The sequence below is a fragment of the Thamnophis sirtalis genome, unplaced genomic scaffold, assembly GCF_051295495.1.
Source record: "Thamnophis sirtalis isolate CommonGarterSnake01/CBP01778 unplaced genomic scaffold, rThaSir2_p1.2 scaffold_14, whole genome shotgun sequence".
Lineage (NCBI taxonomy): Eukaryota > Metazoa > Chordata > Lepidosauria > Squamata > Natricidae > Thamnophis > Thamnophis sirtalis.
The window spans coordinates 19,622,285-19,641,728 of record NW_028261394.1 but is presented as its reverse complement, the minus strand read 5'-3'; the positions used below and the strand labels follow the sequence as shown (position 1 = coordinate 19,641,728).

Genomic DNA, 19,444 nt, shown 5'->3' with positions numbered 1-19,444 from the left:
TTAACTGGGGGCTCCAGAATAGCCAAGAAAGTCAAATATATGTCCTGTTGCTGATCGTCCTAGCTAGACCTTTTGGACAGTTTCCTTTTCAGGAGGAGTTTTCTGACCCTCCCAAGGCTGGAGAGTTGTTTCCTTTGAGCAGCTTATGGGCAGGAGCCCCGTGGGCTTGACTCCTGACGGGGCCAGTGTGGAGATGCTGCTAGCGGGTGGGCAGAGGGCCAGGCTTCCTGGGGAGGAGAAACGAGAACAGGGGGCGCAGGGCTTGGGGCACAACATTTCCTGAGTGATCCTTACATCTGTGTAAGGAACATCCAATCTTAACTCAGTTCTTTTAGATATTCTTGTACTTGCTTATAAAATGACATTGAGGCTCAAGAGAACAGAGACTCTAGGACAGTGATGGGTAACCTTTTTGTTGTTGCGTTCCGAAAGCCATAACCCATAATACAATGCGACACCACCCCTCACACGCCCGCATCAGACATGGGTTACTCCCAGTTCGGCCCAGTTTGTCTGAACAGGTAGTGGCATATAGGCCTGGGTGGCAGAACTGGCAGTGACCCAGCTCACCATGCCCCCAAACCGCTTCCATGGTTGTCGCTGCCGGCATGTTGTTTTCAGTAGTGTGCGCACATGCACAGTTCACTGTAAATTGTTCTGCACATGCACGAAGAACAATTTACATTGAACTGCGCACACATACGTGGCGCAAAGCAAACCAGTAGTAAAACCAGCAGCAATCCACCTCTGCCCTGTACATGTGTGTACTCCCCCGCACATGCGCGTACAATCCCCCTCCATGCCCGTTTTGTGCCTAGTGGGCTTCCCAGCAGCCTCCTGGGACCAGAAACAGGCTGTGGGGAGGGTGCTGCATCCCCCCACATTCCCCCTCCCCCATGCATGCACACCAGTGGTGGGTTTCAAAAAATTTTAGAACCTCTTCTGTAGGTGTGGCCTGCTTTGTGGGGGTGGCTTGCCGGCCATGTGACTGGGTGGAAATGGCTTGCCGGCCATGTGACTTGGTGGGAGTGGCTTGCCGGCCATGTGACTGGGTGGGAGTGGCTTGCCGGCCATGTGACTGGGTGGGAGTGGCTTTCTGGCCATGTGACTGAGTGGGAGCGGCTTTCTGGCCATGTGACTGAGTGGGAGTGGGTTGGCAGTCGTGTGACTGGGTGGGCGTGGCCAACTTGTAAAATGTGGTGAAGCTCACAACAACGCTCTTGCTTAGCAACAAAAATGTTGGCTCAGAAACTCTGGCATTTGAAGCACGCAAGTCTTAAAACTGTCAAGTTACAAGACCCTTGCACCCCTAACCCTTTAGAAAAAAAAACCCAGGGGTGTTCAAACTTGACAGCTTTAAGACTTGTGGACTTCAACTCCCAGAATTCCTCCTCTTGCTCTTCATCTTGATGATGTGCAGACGGGTGGGAGGAGGAAGCTGGAACCGTTTCTAAACAGCACTGTAGATTTGTGGAACCTCTTCTGTAGAAGAGCTTAGAATTGGCAGGAACCCACCCCTGATGCACGTGTGAACCCCTGCCCTTCGCACATGTATCACCCTCATGCGCCCTGTCCCCCTGTGCATGCACAGTAAAGACCCAAAAGCTGGTCGGCGGGAGGCAAGCATGAGCTTTCAGCAGAATTTGTCTGGAGCAAGAGACAAAAATGGATTGGAGTTAGTTTGGATGTGAGGCCAATTTATTTGCGTTTGCAACCAGAAGTCACGTGTCCCGTTTTCCTAACTCTCATCATTCAGATGTGCTGGATGAGAACCAGAGCAAGCTGAGCGAAGATCTGATGGAGTTCCGGCGAGATGCCTCCATGCTCAACGTGAGTGTCGACCGTCCCACTTGGTCATCTAGCAAAGAAAGATTCCTGGCCCTTTAGTTTTGCCAAGAGTATTCTTTACTGAAGTGTCAGTGGTTACAGAAGTAGCATAAACCGAATCTGAGGTTTCCCTACACAAACAGTACAAAATAATTGTTGGCCCACCCCCCCACCCACCCCACCCCCCAATTTCCCAGTTATCTATAAATATCCAATAGGATATTTAATAGGTGCTTGTATATTGTTTAGGAAAGAGGTTGTCGGTTCCGAAAGATGCTTTTTTCAAGAGGCAACTGGACCCCTTGCTCAGACAGGAGAACCTATTCCATTTCAGATTAGTGGCTGTCCAGTCTCATCATCCAGTGTTGAAGCACCCACAATTTCTGAAGGCTTCTGTTCCACTGGTGAATTGTCCTCACTGTTGGGAAGTTTCTCCTTAATTGCAGGTTGCTTCTCCATCTATTGTGTCTTGTCCTGCCCCCTGGTGCTTTGGAATTTCATTTGCGGTGTGAATACAGCTCTTCATTTGTTCACTAAATTATAGTTCAAACAATGGCACGCAGCACGGTTCCAGAAGCCATGGCTTACAGAACAACTTCAGATCCAAGTGCTCCTTGCCCAGTGCCCCTGTCAGTCACGGTTCGGGCTGTGGGCACTCGCTCTCCGTTACGGTGGCTTGGGGCTAAAAAAAATGACTCCTGCTTCTCGACTTCAGTTCGGCCTTTAACTCAGTCATTTCTCAGCATTTAGTAGACCAGCTGGGCCTTTTAGGCTTTTAATACTCCTTTGTGCAACTGGATTCTTCATTTTCTGATTGACAGGCAGCCCCAATACATGCAAGTTGGGACTAATAGTTCTTTCTTTTTTTAAAAAAAAAAAGTTTTTTATTTTTTCCTTTCAAATACATTCCCAAAAATACATTCCTATATGTACTATTCACATTTATCTGTTAACCATTAACATTTATCACTATTTTCGACAAATATAGAGAATCCAGTTTGGGTCACTTTCTGGCCACCCCGTGTCTCCATCTTATTTTCCAACAATCCTGCTCTTTCCGTCTTCTCTACCTCCCTTCTCTGCCTTCTTCTTTCCTCCTCTCCTTCCTCTTTTCTTCTTCTCCTCTGTTTGTGTCACTTCTCCTCTCTTCTCCTTCTTACTCTCTCCTACTCTTACTTCCCCTCCCTTGCTTCCTCTGCTTTACCTTTTCTTTCCCTCCTCATCCTCCCTCCTGTCCATTGTTGCCCTTGCTTATTTACTTTTTCTGATGGGGTCTCGGGGTGGCATTCCAGCGATCCCGCCTTTAGCACCATTTTCTTGAGCAAAGGTTCTCTGGATATGTGTATGAGTAGATAAATATACTTTCTTTTGAGAGCGGGCAACGGAATTTCATTTTTAATGTGGGGCTGGTGGGCTCACAGTAAAAGATGACAATAAAGCTTATTTTGTCCTCCGTCTGTCAAGCAGAGCAGAGGATTTCTACTCCTGCCGTGCCTCAGTGCCACAATTAGCATTCCCCCCCCTTTTTTTAGAAGTATAATCTTTATTGTCATTGTACTTAAATACAACAAAATTGGCCTTTATCCTGTGCCTTCTTTCTCTCTGCAGGATGAACTGTCTCATATCAATGCCCGGCTGAACATGGGGATTCTGGGCTGTGAGTATCTTACTTTTCCTTTCTCCTTGACCTTCTGGGAAGCTTTTCTTCTTTATCATGTAAAACTTCTAATGACTGACTCAGAAGTTCTGCTTTCAGAATGAGAACTACGTAGACATTTGGGGTTTGGGGTTTTTTCCTTCCTCTTCAGTAAGAACATCTTTGTGTTGGGAAATATAGCAAGCAAAATAAATAATTTCACTGAATCATCTGAGGCGAAGATAAGATTATGTAACGTCTTCCAGTTTTCCAGTTTTTTCCTTCATCCCAAAGACTGGAAAATAATTCAAAGAATTATTGTTTCAGAGTGTATGATTGACCTTTTCTCCCACTTATTTAACCATAAGTTGATCATACTTTTGTTTCTGGCCACCTTTTCTTTCGCTGGTGGGGCTGTATGAGTCAAAGCAGCTTAAAAAGCGCTTTAAGTATTTTGCTTGAAAATACCATTTTCCCTGACTCTGGGATCCTCCATTTTTTAAAATCTGGATTATTCTGCCTGCCCTGCTCTTACTTGCTTTTCAAACAAAGCAAGGGTTCCAGATCTGATTCAGGGGCCACCTGGTTTAGGGTTATTTATTTATTTAGCATATTCACATAGTCACCCATTTCACAAGCACGTGGCTCTGATGACGTACAACATAACAGAGTCGAAAACTCCACAGAACATTAAAAACAGTCAAAAGATAAATGAAATAAGCATAAAATAAACATAACTTATTTTTCGGCGTATAAGAGTCATCTTCTCACCACTCACTCCCCCCCCCCCAGGGTGAAAATCTGGATGCATCTTATGCACAGAACACAGCATTTTTGGCCTCCTGAAACGCTGCCCCCTTCACAAAAATGGACATGCAGAGGGTTTGGGAGGCCTGCATAGTGCTCTTGGGGCTTGGGGCGGGTAAAAACAAGCGAAAAGATGGCCTTTTTTGCTCCCCCCCCCCCCGAACACTTTGCAGGCCTCTCAAACTCTCTGCATGCCCCGTTTTTCACAAAAAATGAGGTGTGCAGAGAGTTTGGGAGGTCTGCAGAGTGCAAAAACTTTTTTTAAAATTTACCTCTTCAAAATCTTGGTGCGTCTTATACTCTGTAAACTATACGGTAATCCCAAGAAAGAAAATAAACACAATTCTAAGAAAGCAGAACAAACAAACATGCATCACTTAACCTCATGCATTGGGATCGCCAAGGCTGGTGAAAAAAAGTATGTTTTAAAAGCTTTCCAAAAAGCTGGCAGAGATGGGGCTAATCACACCTTGGGGGGGGGGGGGGCAGCAGAAAATGCAGACCACCTAGATTGTAAAAGGTGATGTTCCCTTGGAGAAAGAACTTCCATAGCCGTATATGGTATCCCTCCTGCCTGTCCCAGTGGAGTGGGCAGATGTAATTGGGAAGAGGCAGTTCTTCTGGTAATTTGATCCTCTGTCAAGGAGCACCTTAAAGGGTCATCAACAGGATCAGCAGCCCTTCTAGAGCAGGGGACTCAAACTGGCGACTCGCAGGCCGAATGCATCACGAGCAGGCCACGCCCACCCCAGCTCTGCGAATGGGAAAAGCATCACAAAATGTCACATGACAGCAATGTGACGCTGTGAGTTTGACATCTGTGTTCTAGAGGCATTTTTGTCTTCCTGTCCTGATTAGAGTCTTGGATCTAATTGAATGCAGGTAGTTCTCGACTTAAAACCGTTGATTTAGTGACCTTTCAAAGTTACCTACAGCACCAAAAGAAGTGACTTAGGGTACGACCTTTGCAGCATCCCCATGGTCATGTGATCAAAATTCAGATGCTTGATGAGATGAGGGAAAAGGAAGAAAGGGTAAAGCAGAGGAAGTAAGGGTGGAGAATTAAGAGTGGGAGAGAGGGTAAGAAGGAGGAGGAGGAGGGGGGAAAGAGAGGGGAAGAAGAAAAGAGGAGAGGAGGAAAGAAGAAGGTAGAGAAGGGAGGTTGAGAAAATGGAAGGAGTAAGGTTGTTGTAAAATAAGATGGAGGCATGGGGTGGCAAGAAAGTGACCCAAACTGGATTCTCTATATTTGTAAAAATAATTATAGAGATTAATGATGAATAGACAAATGTTAAATAGCAATTATAAGAATGTATATTTGTGAATGAATTTGAAAGGGAAAAATAAAAAAATTTAGTTCCCAAAAAAATTCAGATGCTTGGCAACTGGTTCACATTTATGACGGTTGCAGTGTCCTGGGGTCACATGATCCCCTTTTGCAAACTTTGACAAGCATAAACAATGGGGAAACTCAGATTCACTTAATAACTATGTTACTAACTTAACAACTGCAGTGATTCACTTAACTGTAGCACGAAAGGTCATAAAATGGGGCAAAATCTACAACAAATGTTTCACTGAACAACAAAATCAGAGGCTCAATGATGGTCGTAAGTCGAGGACTACCTGCATCACTGTAAGTGCTGATAGATACGTAGAATATCTTTGTTTAGTGGCTGAGCACCTTGGAGTTAGAGTTGCAAGTTTGCTGCATTCTTTCTTGGGAAAAAGATGCTGAGCTGGTTAGTCCTTCGCTTTGAGCCACCCATCCTTGATTGCTTCTCTCCCACCTACAAGGACATGGCCAAGGAACCAGATTCCACACCTACCGTATTTTTCGAAGTATAAGAGGCACCTTTTTACCTCCTAAAAGAGGGTGAAAATTTGGGTGCGTCTTAAACACTGAATGTAGACTCACCCACCCACCAGCCCCACCCTTTGGCCTCTGCCTCCCAGCAATTTACCTCCTTGCAGCAAACAGGGGAAACAGGTCTTGTTGAGGAAGCAATAGGCTATGGAAATCCCTGCAGCCTGAAACAGCTGATGATCGAGAGACCCATGCTGAAATTGAAAGTGAAACTTGCTCTTTGCTGCTCTGAGGCAAATTGCTTGGAGGCAGAGGCAGATTTTTTTTTCTTGTGCTAATCAGGCTGTTTGCTGCAAGGAGGTAAGTCAGTAACTATAAATGCCAATAGAATGTTCAAATTATTAGACTTATTTTTTAAAAGACTGCTTTATTATTGTTCTAGACAACAAAATGAAGAAGCTTTTTAAAATAAATGCTTGATCTGAAGAGAGGCCCAATGCTATTTTATCTTCTTTTAAATAGCAGAGAATAACATATAGTTCCAGTAAGTCATATCAATTTTAACAGCTTCTGTACAAGTATAGTCTGAAATTAGACAATGTCCTGTTGTCTAATTAGACCCTGACTTAGTCACGTTTGGAGTAGATCTATTTAAATAATTGGGAGGAGTTAGTGTGACTACATTTAAGAAGACTTTCGGGCATTAATATACTCCCATAATGTACATTTCTCCAATCCTTTGCTATTTCTATGGGTCAGGCACACATGCACAGAAATATACCACAAACAGTGTATATTGTCTATACTGTTTGCTGTTTGTTTCAAGGAGGCAAATTGCTGGGAGGCAGAGGCAGTTTTCCCCCCCCCTTCTTTTCTTCCCCAAATGCTAGGTGCGTCTTATACTTCAGAGCGTCTTATACTCCAAAAATACAGTAGTCCAAGGGTCAGGGTTTGGGCTGTGGCTGCTTGTACATTAACACGCTTTCTTTTCTCCTCCTTTTCAGCCTACGACCCGCAGCAGATTTTCAAGTGCAAAGGCACTTTTGTTGGCCACCAGGGCCCGGTCTGGTGCCTCTGCGTCTATTCCATTGGTGACTTGCTCTTCAGTGGCTCTTCTGACAAAACCATCAAGGCAAGGCACTTGTTCTTACTTTAGCCTTTGCATGGGGTACTCCACAGACTCTTCACGTCTCAACCAGGTGTCAGTCAAACCTGGCTCCACTTGGCTTCTAAGTAAAAATGATCCTTATCTTTCCATTGGTTGAGAAAGGTATATCTTCTGTGGCACAGTGGTTAGAGTGTAGTTCTGCAGGCTACTTTTTGCTGACTGCCGGCTGACTGCAATTCAGCAGTTCGAATCTCACCAGGCTCAAGGTTGACTCGGCTTTCCATCCTTCCGAGATGGGCAAAATGAGGACCCAGATTGTTGGGGGCAACATGTTGACTCTGCAAACCGCTTAGAGAGGACTGTAAAAGCACTGTGAAGCAGTACATCCTTAATATGTATGTATGTATGTATGTATTATATATGTGTGTGTGTGTGTGTGTGTGTGCGCGCGCGCATGTATGTATATGTATGTGTGTGTGTGTGTGTGTGTGTGTATATATATATATATATATATATATATACACACACACACATACATAAATATACATACATACATACACGCGCATGCATATACATATATATATATATGTTATATTTGTTATACACACACACACACACACACACACACATACAGACATACACGCGCACACACACATACAATCATCCCTGGATAATCCCAATTGGGCTTTTGAGTGCATGTGCTAAAATAAGCCCTACCCTGAAAATAAGCCCTACCCGAAAATATTGCAACACAGGAGCAGCCATGAAGTGACCACGCTCGCCACCACCTGCACCTCAAAAATAATAAGGCCTCCCCAAAAATAAGGCCAAGCACTTATTTTGAGGTGAAAAGAAAATAAGAAAAGTAAATGTCTTATTTTTGGGAAACATAGTACAAGTCGGTACTAGAAGTCAATTGCAAAGCCAGAACTAAAGTTCATTTGTCAATTCTCCCCAGTTAACTCTTCCCCCGTTAGTGCCTTCCCCTTGTGTGTATCTCTCATTGGCCAATCAAGTTTAAAAGAGAAGTTTTGGAAACCGTCACTCTACCTGTCATCATTCTTATCCCAGAGAAACAACAGAGAGCTGTTCTCACAGTTTACTTTCACTTTCCCCCCAAGCCTTTGCCCGGCCTTCAAGGCTGTCCCCAGGATTCATTGCAGGCTGACAGTGAGGAGGCAGTTCTGACACCTGACTGGATTGCTGTTGTACATGTGATCTGTATTCTCAACCCAGAGCACATATGGAGAAAGAAAAGTCTTTGGTCTTCCCAGAAACCTTCTGTTTGGCCCACAAGTATGGAGTCCTGGCAATCATTGGGGAAGGGGGAGGAATATCCAGGCCAGAGCAGGTAAAAGCATTTCAGTGTTTGGATTGGCTGCAGTTTAGATCACCCTGGCCGATCATGAAACATCTAAGTAGTGCTAACACTTGGATAGGAGACCACTTAGAAATCCAAGGCGGTATACAGAGCCGAAAAAAAGAATCCCAGGAAAAAAAGCAATATAGCAATAGCGCTTAGATGCTTCATATTGCTTTATAGAAAAGTATACACTCTGAACAGTTTACAGTGTCAGCCTATTTGCCCCCAGCAATCTGAGTCCTTGTTTTACTGACCTCGGAAGGATGGAAGGCTGAGTCAACCTTAAGCCGGTCAGGATCGAACTCCTGGCAGTCAATAGAGTCACCCTGCAATTCTGCATTCTAACCACTGTGCCACCAGTGCTCTTAATATCAAACCACTTCTATTATGTTGCCAAAAATTGTAAGGAATAGAACTTCCCTTAAGAGGATTTCGTGTTAGCCCACCAGTTGACTTTACCAAATGAGCAAGGGAGAAAGAGTCAGAGGAAGGGCCTTTTTAACTCCTGCGTGGAAGAGCTTAGCCTGCCCTACTCAGACCCAGCGGCTTGCTTCTGTTTGCCAAGCAACAAAGAGAAAATTTGTTTTAAAAAAAAACCTTTCAGATTTGAACATCAGTTGCTGTAGAATTAGCTAGGTAACGGCTGCTTTTAAAACCAGTAGTTTGTTCAGAATTAAAGTGACGTATGTCATAATTGGGGACCGGAATGATGAGGGAACCCTTGTTTATCAACTCTTTTGGGATGCTCCATGCATGGACTTTTCTGCTGTCCTCTCACCTTGTATCTTGATGTAATTTAGGGCTGAAAGCTCATATTTTGGCAACTGGTATTCACAACAGTGAGAGATGACTTGGAAATTCCCCAAAGGGGCTCTCTTGTGAAGGAACCATGCTAGGCAAGGTGCTGTGTCCCTTTCGGCCTTCTCACCCCCTCTTTGGAAGAGAAGGCTGAACACTGCTTTCTCCTCCTCCTCACCAAGACCATGTTGTGGCCTGTCGGTTGCCTGCCCCTCCAGCAGCCGAATCAGAGGAGGAGGCTTGGGAGTCAGGGTCGGCATCAAGGCAACCTGAGAGCTCCAAGGGGGAAGAGGGATTGGGGCTGGCAGAGAGAGACAGAGACAGAGGCAGAGCCTTGGCGGTCAGTCAGGCCTCAGTTGGAGAGTCAATAGCCCCCAAGTCTGGAGGTGGCTAATGAGGAAGAGGAGGAACAGCTGAGTTCAGTGCCTGATGCACACAAGGCAAAGGAGAGGAAATCTATGAGCCAGTCCTTGGGATGGAAGAGCCACTGCTGCTAGTGAAGCCCTACCCTAGCTCTGGGAATAAAAGGCAGGGGGCTGAGATGAATTGATATGGCAGACAGTTATTCATCTCCTGGCCGGCCAACTTGTTAGCCTGCGGTGAGAGAGAAACTTTTTGCCAGGGCTGCTGGCATTCCTAATAAAGGAATCATTGATTTAACAACAGAGGGCTTGTCATGTTCGGGGAGCTGGGATACAACAGGCCCTAGAAGTGGGCATTTGGCCATAGCCCCCTCCAGATTTGAGGGAAAGGGGTAAACATGGAAAGCTGCTCTCCCAGACACATCTCCAGCCTCCTTTCCTGGCCTCTGTGCCATCAGGAGAACTGCTGGGAGCTGCACTTCTTTGCGTCCAGCTCTCAAACCTGCCCACCTGTTTCCTTTCTTTGGTGGAAAGAGAGGAAAGCAGGTGGACACGAGACAGGCCGGGTGCTTCCTGCCTTCCCAGCCCTGGCACACGCTTTGACTTCCTGCCCTGGATCTGGTGGCCCTTGAGTCCAGTCATGTGACCTCTTCTTTCCCGCTAGGTGTGGGATACCTGTACCACTTACAAGTGCCAAAAGACTCTGGAAGGTCACGATGGAATTGTCCTGGCACTCTGCATCCAGGGGTGAGTCAGCTGCCAGCCTCATTGCCTTCTGCTACTCTGCTGTATAAAGCAGTTTCCCTTCCTTGACAGTTTGCTGATAGGTGGACTTCAACTCCCAGAATTCTGGCTGGGGAATTCTGGGAGTTGAAGTCCACCCATGGCAAGCTGCCAAGGAGAAAACACACTGATATAAAATCAATGACTGGTAGCTAGATGTTCTGCTCTTTGTTTTCTTAAACTCAACAAGCTGCTTCTAATTAAAAAAGAAGTTGTGTGAATAATGGGGGAAATGTCTTGTTTCCCAAATGACAATGTGAATTAAAACCTGATTTCTGAAAGTTAGATTCAAACTGAACTCCTGCAGGTGGATTTTTGTGGCTTTGCATATTTTTGGTTTAGCCAAGGTCGTCCTAGGCTGCATTAACAGAGCAATAGAGTCAAGATGACTTGAACGGTTTGCACCATTTCATGATGCCTTGGTAAAGCCCACACATGGAATACCGCAGCCAGTTTTGATTGCCACAATATAAAACTCTGGAAAGAGTGCAATAAAGAGCAACAAAGAGGATTAGGGGACTGTAGGCTAAAACATATGAAGAATGGCTGCAGGAATTGAGTATGACTAGTGTAGCAAAAAGAAGGCCCAGAGGAGACATGAGAAACTCTTCCAATATTTGAGGGGCTGCTGCAAAGAAGAAGGAGTCAAGCTATTTTCCAAAGCACCAAAAGGCAGGACAAAAAACAATGGATAGAAACTAACTAAGGAGAGAATCAACTTAGAACTAAGGAGAAATTTCCTGATTGTGAGAGCAGTCAACCAGTGGGAGAGCTTTGGCTTTAGAAACGGTGGGGGCTTCATCACTGGAGGTTAAGATGAGACTGACGGCCACTTGTCTGAAATGATATAGGGCAGTGTTGGTGAAACTTTTTGGCACCAAGTGCCAAAAGTGGAGTGCACACACGAGAGCACCAGAAACCCGAAGAGCAGTTCCCCGGTGCTCATGCACACGCTGGGAAGCTGAGCTTCTAGTTTCAGATGTGCACATGCGCTCAGGTCACGTGGTCTTCCGGTTTCTGGCATGCGTGCCAGGAAGCTGCTCTTAAGGTTTCCGGCGCTTCCACACACACGAAGACCAGCTTATTCCACATGTGCGTCAGAACCCGGAAGAGCAATGGGCAACGACTGGGGTGCCCGGAGAAATGGCTCTGCGTGCCACATCCGGCACACATGGGGTGCCCGGAGAAATGGCTCTGCGTGCCTCCCTCAATAACCAAGAAAGAAAACTCCCAACTCCATTGTTCATGGAATTAAAATACTTTTACTGGTTATGAAAAGATAGCAGCGAACGTAAAGCAAGATCTGAACCAGGAAGGCGCGAACAAATATATATCAAATGATAACCCAGCCCCATCCCTCCAACGACTCCACCCCAGTGTCCAATCTGCAACTCCCTTAGGTGTCATGTGGGGTGCATCTCCAAAAAGCATCATCAGGTTGGTATGCAGGACGGTTGGCCTTGACCAGGTCCAAACACTGGCCACCACCATGCGCAGAAGTAAACTCCCTTTTCCATTCACTCCTGTACCATTTATTCCCATCCCAAATACCAAGCCCCCACCCTCCCCGTTTCCAAGGCAGCTGACAGTAAGTAAGCGAAGCAGAGGCTGACAGGTTCGCCATCACAGATATAGGTTCTCCTGTTTGAGCATGGGGTTGAACCAGATGACCTCAAGGTCCCTTCCAACTCTGTTATTCTAGTTTTTCAAGGGATTTGGGATGTGTGCCATTTGTAGAATAATGGAAACTCTTTAGTAGCTCAGTTTTACAACAGAAGTTTCAGTCTGCATTTTTCCGAGGGAAGTTTTTACCTATGCATGCTTTTTCCATCGTCTTGAGGGGAAAAAAATGTGCCAACAAATGTCTTCTAGCTCTCTGATTTCCTTTTGTTTCTTTTGGCCAGGAACAAACTGTATAGCGGCTCAGCTGATTGCACCATTATTGTAAGTGGTTGATTTTGGTAGGAGGGGCAGGGGAGGAGGAACCTGCTTTGGCTTCCTCCAGGAGGGGGAGAGAAGGAAGTCACTGATCATTCTCTTGTGCAGGGGTCCCCAAACATGGCAACTTTTCAATTCCCAGAATTCCTCAGCCAGCTGTGCTGGGGAATTCTGGGAATTGAAGTCCGCAATTCTTGATCTTGCCAAGTTCGGACATCCCTGCTCTTGTGCTATGTGGAGTAAAGCCACTTACACCACTTACAGTCTTTATCCTTTTTGACTTTTGACAGGTTTGGGATATTCAGACCTTGCAGAAGGTCAACACCATTCGTGCACATGACAATCCCGTGTGCACTCTTGTCTCCTCGCACAACATGCTTTTCAGTGGCTCCCTGAAGGCTATTAAGGTACCGTTTTCTGTTGCAGAGGAGCAGGGGAAAACCGAAAGCTTTTTGGTCCTTTCCTTCCATTCCCAGATCTTTTCTTTTCCCAGCCTAAGAGGTTTGTCCACTTAGATTTGCTTCCTTCTCTCTGTTGATTATTCTCAGTTCATTTTGGGTTTCCTTGATCCCCGAGAGCTGGCCTTGCTTTTTCCTCCTCCCTTTCCCTTCCATATCCTGCTACTTTTATCTGGCATTCAGACCTGCTGCATTATCCGTTCTCTTTGCTTGTTGAACCCTTCCCCATTTCCCCTAGTCATTGGTTTCTTCTCCTACCTGTCTAGGATTACCCATTGCAGGATCGTTGCAAGGATAAAGATCTTCCCCCCTGAGCTGGGAGGAAAGGAACATCTCAGCCTAATAATCCACCTTCAGAATTCCCCAGGCATCATGGCCACCGAAAGTGGGATTCTTGCACATCTAAAGAGCACAATTATTATGTTAATAAGTTCCTTTTGATGGTGGTGTGGTGACCTAGAGGTAGAGCTCTCGCCCCACAATCAGGAGGTTATGAGTTCGATCCTAGGTAGCAACAGATATTTCTCTCACTGGATTAAAGAGAAAATATCTGCTGCAAACTCCACACAGGTGTCAGGAAGGGCATCCGGCAAGTAAAGGTTCAGCTCCTGACTCCACCCCTAGGCAAGGGATTACAAGATTGTTAAAAGGAAAAAAATGTTCTCCTCTTCCAGCACCTGTGAGAAAAGACCTTCAGTGTTTTGACGCATGATTGACTCAGCCTCACTCACAGGGCTGGATGGAAAAGTGGAATAGCAATGTAGACCTGTGTAAAAAGAGATGGGCTCCAACCGCTGCCCAAGCAGGGCTCATCTTTCCAGGCTCCCTCACTTGAGAGAACTGCGGGAACCCTTGAGAGTCTGAGCCTCAGTTTCCCACACCTGGTATGGAACCGGCATAGGAAGGTGGTTGGAGGTCCTGCATTTGAGCAGGATTTGTAATTTAATAATTTGTAATTTAATAAATTTATATGCCGCCCAATCCCGTAGGACTCCGGGAGGCTTACAAGTACAAGAGTAAAAATAAAAAGTTAAAATATAGGGAAAGAGGAAGCAAATTTAAAAGCAACACACCATACACTCAACCTAAGTGGGGCTGGACCTCGTTCACGGGGTCAACAGCCCCAGGCCTGCCGGAACAACCAGGTTTTAGTGGCTTTTCGGAAGGCCGAGAGAGTGGGAAGGGTCCGAGAGAGTGGGAAGGATGCTGGATTGGACGGTCTCCCATCACTGTCGAAGGCCTGATTCTGGCTGTCCTGCCCATCAGGTCTGGGACATTGTTGGCACTGAGCTGAAACTGAAGAAGGAGCTGACAGGCCTTAACCACTGGGTCCGGGCGCTTGTGGCATCCCAGAATCACCTGTACAGCGGCTCCTACCAAACCATTAAGGTAGGTGTTGCTCTCAGAGGCTCCTCCACCTGCCGCGGCTTCTCTTGGCAGCCTGGGAAGGAGATTCCACCATCTCTTTTCTCTCCTCTGCTCCAGATCTGGGACATCCGGAACCTGGAATGTGTCCATGTCCTGCAGACATCTGGGGGAAGCGTCTACTCCATTGCGGTCACCAACCATCACATCGTCTGTGGCACTTACGAAAATCTCATTCACGTAAGGATCACCAAAGCCTCCTGGAAGGGGGCAGTGGGGCCACTGGGCAGCCCCTTTCAGCCCTCAGAATCCAAAGGGGGGAAACGATGGGACGGTAACACTCGGCCTTTGCTCCCCTTTGAACCAGGTGTGGGATATTGAGTCGAAAGAGCAGGTTCGCACCCTCACGGGACATGTGGGCACTGTGTACGCTCTGGCAGTCATCTCTACGCCAGACCAAACCAAAGTCTTCAGCGCCTCGTATGATCGGTCATTGCGGGTACGTGCGGGCAGGGTGAGGGGCAAGAGGAAGACCAAGGGGGAAAAAAGGGGCGCTGGCAAGTGGGGGACATCCTAACAGATCTTTCAGTCTATTAGAATTGGATGAACTCTCTTAGGAAGCAGACAGCTGGGCTCCTGGTCCCTGAATCCCAGCCCAAAGTCTCTTCAGCTGCCTGGCTCTACCTACAGCACCCTCTGCTCCTTGAGGGAGTTTGTGTATGTGTCTCCTCGCTCATCTCCAAAACCTTCGGAATGAATGGTATTGCAGGAGAACAGAGGGAGCTCTTTCCGGCCACTGTCCTGTTGGAACCAATTTCTTAAAAGTTAGGCTAGGCCCAAACAGATTAAAAAAAAAACTGTACAGGCAAGCAGAAAAAGAACTAAAATGGATTTCATTTCAATTATTTGTATGGTAAGTGTATGTACAGTATGATTATTCTCCACCCCCCACCCCCTGTATTCTAGTGGTTCCTCCTTGCAACACATTCCCAAGTTCAATTTTGTAAGAAGTTTTGGGGATCATGTAGGGCATTCCCACCATGAGAGGACTGTTCTGAGGGACAAAAATGCAACCCGAGGGTCTCTTTACTCCAAACCCTGAGAGAAGGAAAGGCCAGTGAAAGCCATGGTCTCTCCTCCTTTTTTTTTTACTTTTTCTTTTTACACCCCTGTAATCCCTCGCTTTGGGGAGGGGTCGAGGCAACAGAATGGAGCTGAGCCTTTACTGGTTGGATGCCCTTCCTGACTCCACCCAGAGTTCACAGCAGATATTTTCTCTTTGCGCTCTGATAGAGAACGGCTACTGCTACCTAGTATTGCACTCTTAACCTTCCAAATGGGTCTGCAGTGCCTGATGCAGTTGCAGAACGTTAGCAGCTTTTGCCCAAATACCCCAATTGAAGGGGGGGCTGAGTTTTGGAGGTCCTTCAGCTGTATTTGATGCACATCCTAGCCCCACATGAAACGTGGAGGCGCAAAGTTTGTGCATGGCGTGGAGTTAGGCAGAAAATGGGATCCAGGGCTCAACACCATTATCTGCCTAAATCCAGGCCACATACCATCAGCTATGGTGATCCACCCCCTTCACTATCTTGGCTGGTTCTCTGCCTCCAGGTATGGAGTATGGACAACATGATCTGCACCCAAACACTCCTGCGTCACCAGGGCAGCGTCACAGCGCTGGCCGTCTCAAGGGGCCGCTTGTTCTCCGGGGCTGTCGACAGCACCGTCAAGGTATTTCCTGGGGGAGGGGAGAGCTCTCAGCAAGAGGAAGAGACCCCTTTCTAGTGAAGAGAAGGACCAGGGGAGACAGGATAGCAACCTTCCAATATTTGAGAGGCTGCCACAGAGAGGAGGAATGGGGTCAAACTATTTTCCAAAGCACCTGAAGGCCAGAGAAGGAACAATGGATGGAAACTAACCAAGGAGAGATTCAACCTGGAAATAAGGAGAAATTTTCTGACAGTGAGAACAATCAACCCATGGAACATAAGTTACCTTCAGAAGTTGTGGGAGCTTCATAGCTGGAAGCTTTCAAGAAGAGACTGGACTGCCATCTGTCAGAAATGGTGTAGAGTTTCCTGCTTAGGCGGGGGTGGTGGTGGTGGACTAGATGACCTAGAAGTCATCTAGTCCAACCATCCCTTCCAACTCTGTTAATCTAATTTCTAATTGGTTCAGAGCAGCTTTCGCAGCTGGCTTCCTAATTTCGTCCAGCTGGATTGTCCCAACACCAGCCCAGTCACTAGTTTCCTGGAAGCATCAGACCAGGAAGAGCTTGTTTTCTTTCTACCTCAGCAGCCCTAGTTAGATGCACAAGGAGACATGGAGGAGAGGAGGAGGAGGAAGCAGTGGAGTGGGCTCATCACCTCTTTAGGAAGAGCTTTAGTTTGGCACAAAATGTGACCGAGTCACAAGTCTCTGCCTTCTGGTGGACTTTTGCAGGCTATGATGTGCTTATGCAGTCCAGGCGTCTTAAAGTGTTGTGGCCCGCCAGCGGCCAGGAGAGCTGGCAGCAGATTTGGACAGTGAGAAGGTTGGGGAGGAACCTGGGCCAGACCTGGAGTCTGGGGAAGGCAGACAAGGGCTCTGCGTTGGAGGCAGAGAGAGGGCCAGAGCCCTATGCCAGTTATCAGCTGCCCTTAGAATCATACATCAGTGAGGCAGAAGAGCAGCTGGAGCCTGTTCCCAGTGTGCGCTTGTGCAGAGTTGCCAGACAAAGGGAACAGCTAAAGAACAGGGGTCGACTTGGGAGTAAGGATACAGGTGGACGATGAACTGCCCCTCCCAGAGGAAATAAAAGAGGAGTGAAAGGGGAGTGGAGTTTGCAAGAGACAATTAGTTCACTTAATTGGTTTGTGACTCTCTGAGGTTCCTTGCCAAGTTTTGCAAATATCGGCCTGGCAGCTCTCCAAGCCAGAGAAGGTCTGTGACTGTAAATCCTCCTTTGAAAGACTTTGCTGGATGTGAATGAGCAGAATTCACAGTCAATGAATAAAAGGGGGTTTTGTCGGGCAAGGAGTTTGCTTCCTGCTCTTGGGAAGCCTCAGTCAGAATGTAAAGTTGCTGAGGTCTAGAAGCTCTGCCCTACTCAGTGAGGGAGTTTGGGCTCTGCTGACATTTCTCTCCCTGACAGGTTTGGACCTGCTAGGACCTGCTTTGGATGCCCCACTGCCAAATACACACCGGCTGACTCCCTACACTCCAAGCGCCCTGCAGATGTGCTGTGTTCCTTCTCGGTGGGCCTTCCACTCCCCAGCCAGCTGTGCAAGAGCTTTTGGCCACATGAGAGCACCCTCTCCCTTCCGCAGCAGCAGCAGCAGCGCCTTCCCAGGGAGGAACAACCCCCCCCCACACACACACCCTCACCCAATGCGCCACTCCAGCTGCAGCTCCTGGTCTGGCCCTTCCTGGGAGAGAGCGGAAGTCGATGGACACTGGCCCAACTGCAAGCGGTGGCAACAAAGGCTTTACTCTCTCATCAGGGGATCGTCTTCAAGAGCAGGTTTTCCTACGAAACTGGTTTGGATCAATCTGCATGAGCTGCCAGCTCCCTCCTGGTATTTAAATTATTTGCTATGCTCCTTCATTTGTGGCCACAGCCGGGGATAAAACCCATTGTCCTGTCATGTAAAAACCCGGTACGATTTCTATGTCCCCAGTCCAGCCTTCTTATCAGGTATCCTAAACCTTCCCCCACCCCCGCCCTTCTTCAGAGCATCCCATCATCACGGCCTCCCTGGGAAAAGCAGGAGAGCCGACGGTTGTGTTTTTACGGACATTTTCTACTGTTTTTAAAATTGTGATATAGATTTGGATTATTTCTTCCTTACCAATAAAATTGGACCATTGTTTTAGGCCAGCATGACTCATTGACAAACCTGAAGCTTTTCAGACGATGGGCAGAACTCCTCAGGAGCAGGGCCCAATCCTGCTCCTTTCTCCCAAAACAAATCGAGGCTGACCTCCATGGATTTTGGCCACTCAAATGCTCCCTGGCCAATCTGTAATGAGCACATCCTGGGTTGCTGTTAGTCAGTGAATATCCCACTGCCTGCAAAACTATTTGCACGTAGCACAGGGGGCTTATTGCAGCACCCAAAAGTCTGAATTGTCTTGGCAGGGGCCTACGTGGGGTCACGTGTGGCCAGCTAAAGTGGCACCTATGACCTCTCTCTTCAGCTGCTCAGGTCTAACTGAGGATCACGTGTGGCGTTCTTATCTCCCAGAATGCTGCTTCCTAAGGTTGCTCTTTGAAGCACGAAACCTGAATGGTCTTTGCATCCAACTTGAGAAATGCTGAGACAATATTTAGAGGTAGGAATTGAGGGGACAATGACAGGGCAACCTCTGCCTCTTTGGAGGGGAGGAAAGGCCTCCCTTAGTTGCATTGCCCCCCCCCCCAAAAAAAAACCTTGAATTACGGTGGGAGATTGGTAGTGACACAAATAATTGGAAGTGGGTTTTTTTCCCCTCTGTGCAAATATTCTTGCTCAGTACGATGTAAAAAAGTGGGAGAGGCAGAAGAATCGGCTTCACAGATTGTTGCACGTTCCGGCTTCCTGGTTGTGTTACATAAAGATGTGCCGCTTTCACAATGGCTCCAGCTGGCACCCAGCAGCCCTTTCCCATCACGCCACGGAAGCGTTTTCTCCCCTGCGGCTGGAGCCAAAACACGAGTTGAGCGGGCCAAGATAATCTGGACGTTTTATTAAGCACCGATGGTCATAAATGCATCCACACAGCTGCTTGCCTGGACTGTGAGCTGCAGCACCAACCCATCACCCCCTCAGCACCAAAGCAGCCAGACTCCACCACGCCCACGCCCCCAAAGCCAGTGCCTCCGAGGTGGGTTATTTTTTCTGACCTCAACAATAAAAGTATTCTTTAACAGTGAATGTCATGTATCTGTATTAGAGACTAGCAGGGGCTTCTTCCCCGTTTTTGTCTTTAAATATTGATAGCCAGATAACTTCTTTTTTTTAAAAGAAGCAGCAACAATAAATAAATAAATTACACCACCACAAAGCTATTAATATGAGTAATACTGGTGGAATGTGTGCAGCAAGAAAAGAAGGTTAGAAGCAGAAAATGCATAGCTTTGACAGAAGGGGACAATACAGTATCCGTAACTTAATAATAAAAATATAATGTGTGTATGTATGTATATATATATATATATACTTAAAGTC

The 19,444-nt window shown here is 46.9% G+C and overlaps 1 protein-coding gene across 3 annotated transcripts in view; it reads left to right on the top strand.

The window, feature by feature from the left end:
* TRAF7 (TNF receptor associated factor 7) overlaps positions 1 to 18,109 on the top strand; it is an 89,258-nt gene extending 71,149 nt beyond the window's left edge. For all 3 annotated transcript variants that reach the window (XM_087729092.1, XM_087729091.1, XM_087729093.1), the window contains 11 exons: positions 1,757 to 1,830; positions 3,436 to 3,484; positions 7,082 to 7,209; positions 10,373 to 10,455; positions 12,396 to 12,435; positions 12,720 to 12,836; positions 14,154 to 14,276; positions 14,373 to 14,492; positions 14,620 to 14,751; positions 15,867 to 15,986; positions 17,389 to 18,109. In XM_087729092.1, coding sequence (XP_087585218.1) covers positions 1,757 to 1,830; positions 3,436 to 3,484; positions 7,082 to 7,209; positions 10,373 to 10,455; positions 12,396 to 12,435; positions 12,720 to 12,836; positions 14,154 to 14,276; positions 14,373 to 14,492; positions 14,620 to 14,751; positions 15,867 to 15,986; positions 17,389 to 17,403 — 1,001 coding nt within the window. In that variant the 3' untranslated portion in view covers positions 17,404 to 18,109. The remainder of the gene's footprint in view (positions 1 to 1,756; positions 1,831 to 3,435; positions 3,485 to 7,081; positions 7,210 to 10,372; positions 10,456 to 12,395; positions 12,436 to 12,719; positions 12,837 to 14,153; positions 14,277 to 14,372; positions 14,493 to 14,619; positions 14,752 to 15,866; positions 15,987 to 17,388) is intronic.
* The last annotated feature ends 1,335 nt before the right edge of the window (positions 18,110 to 19,444 follow it).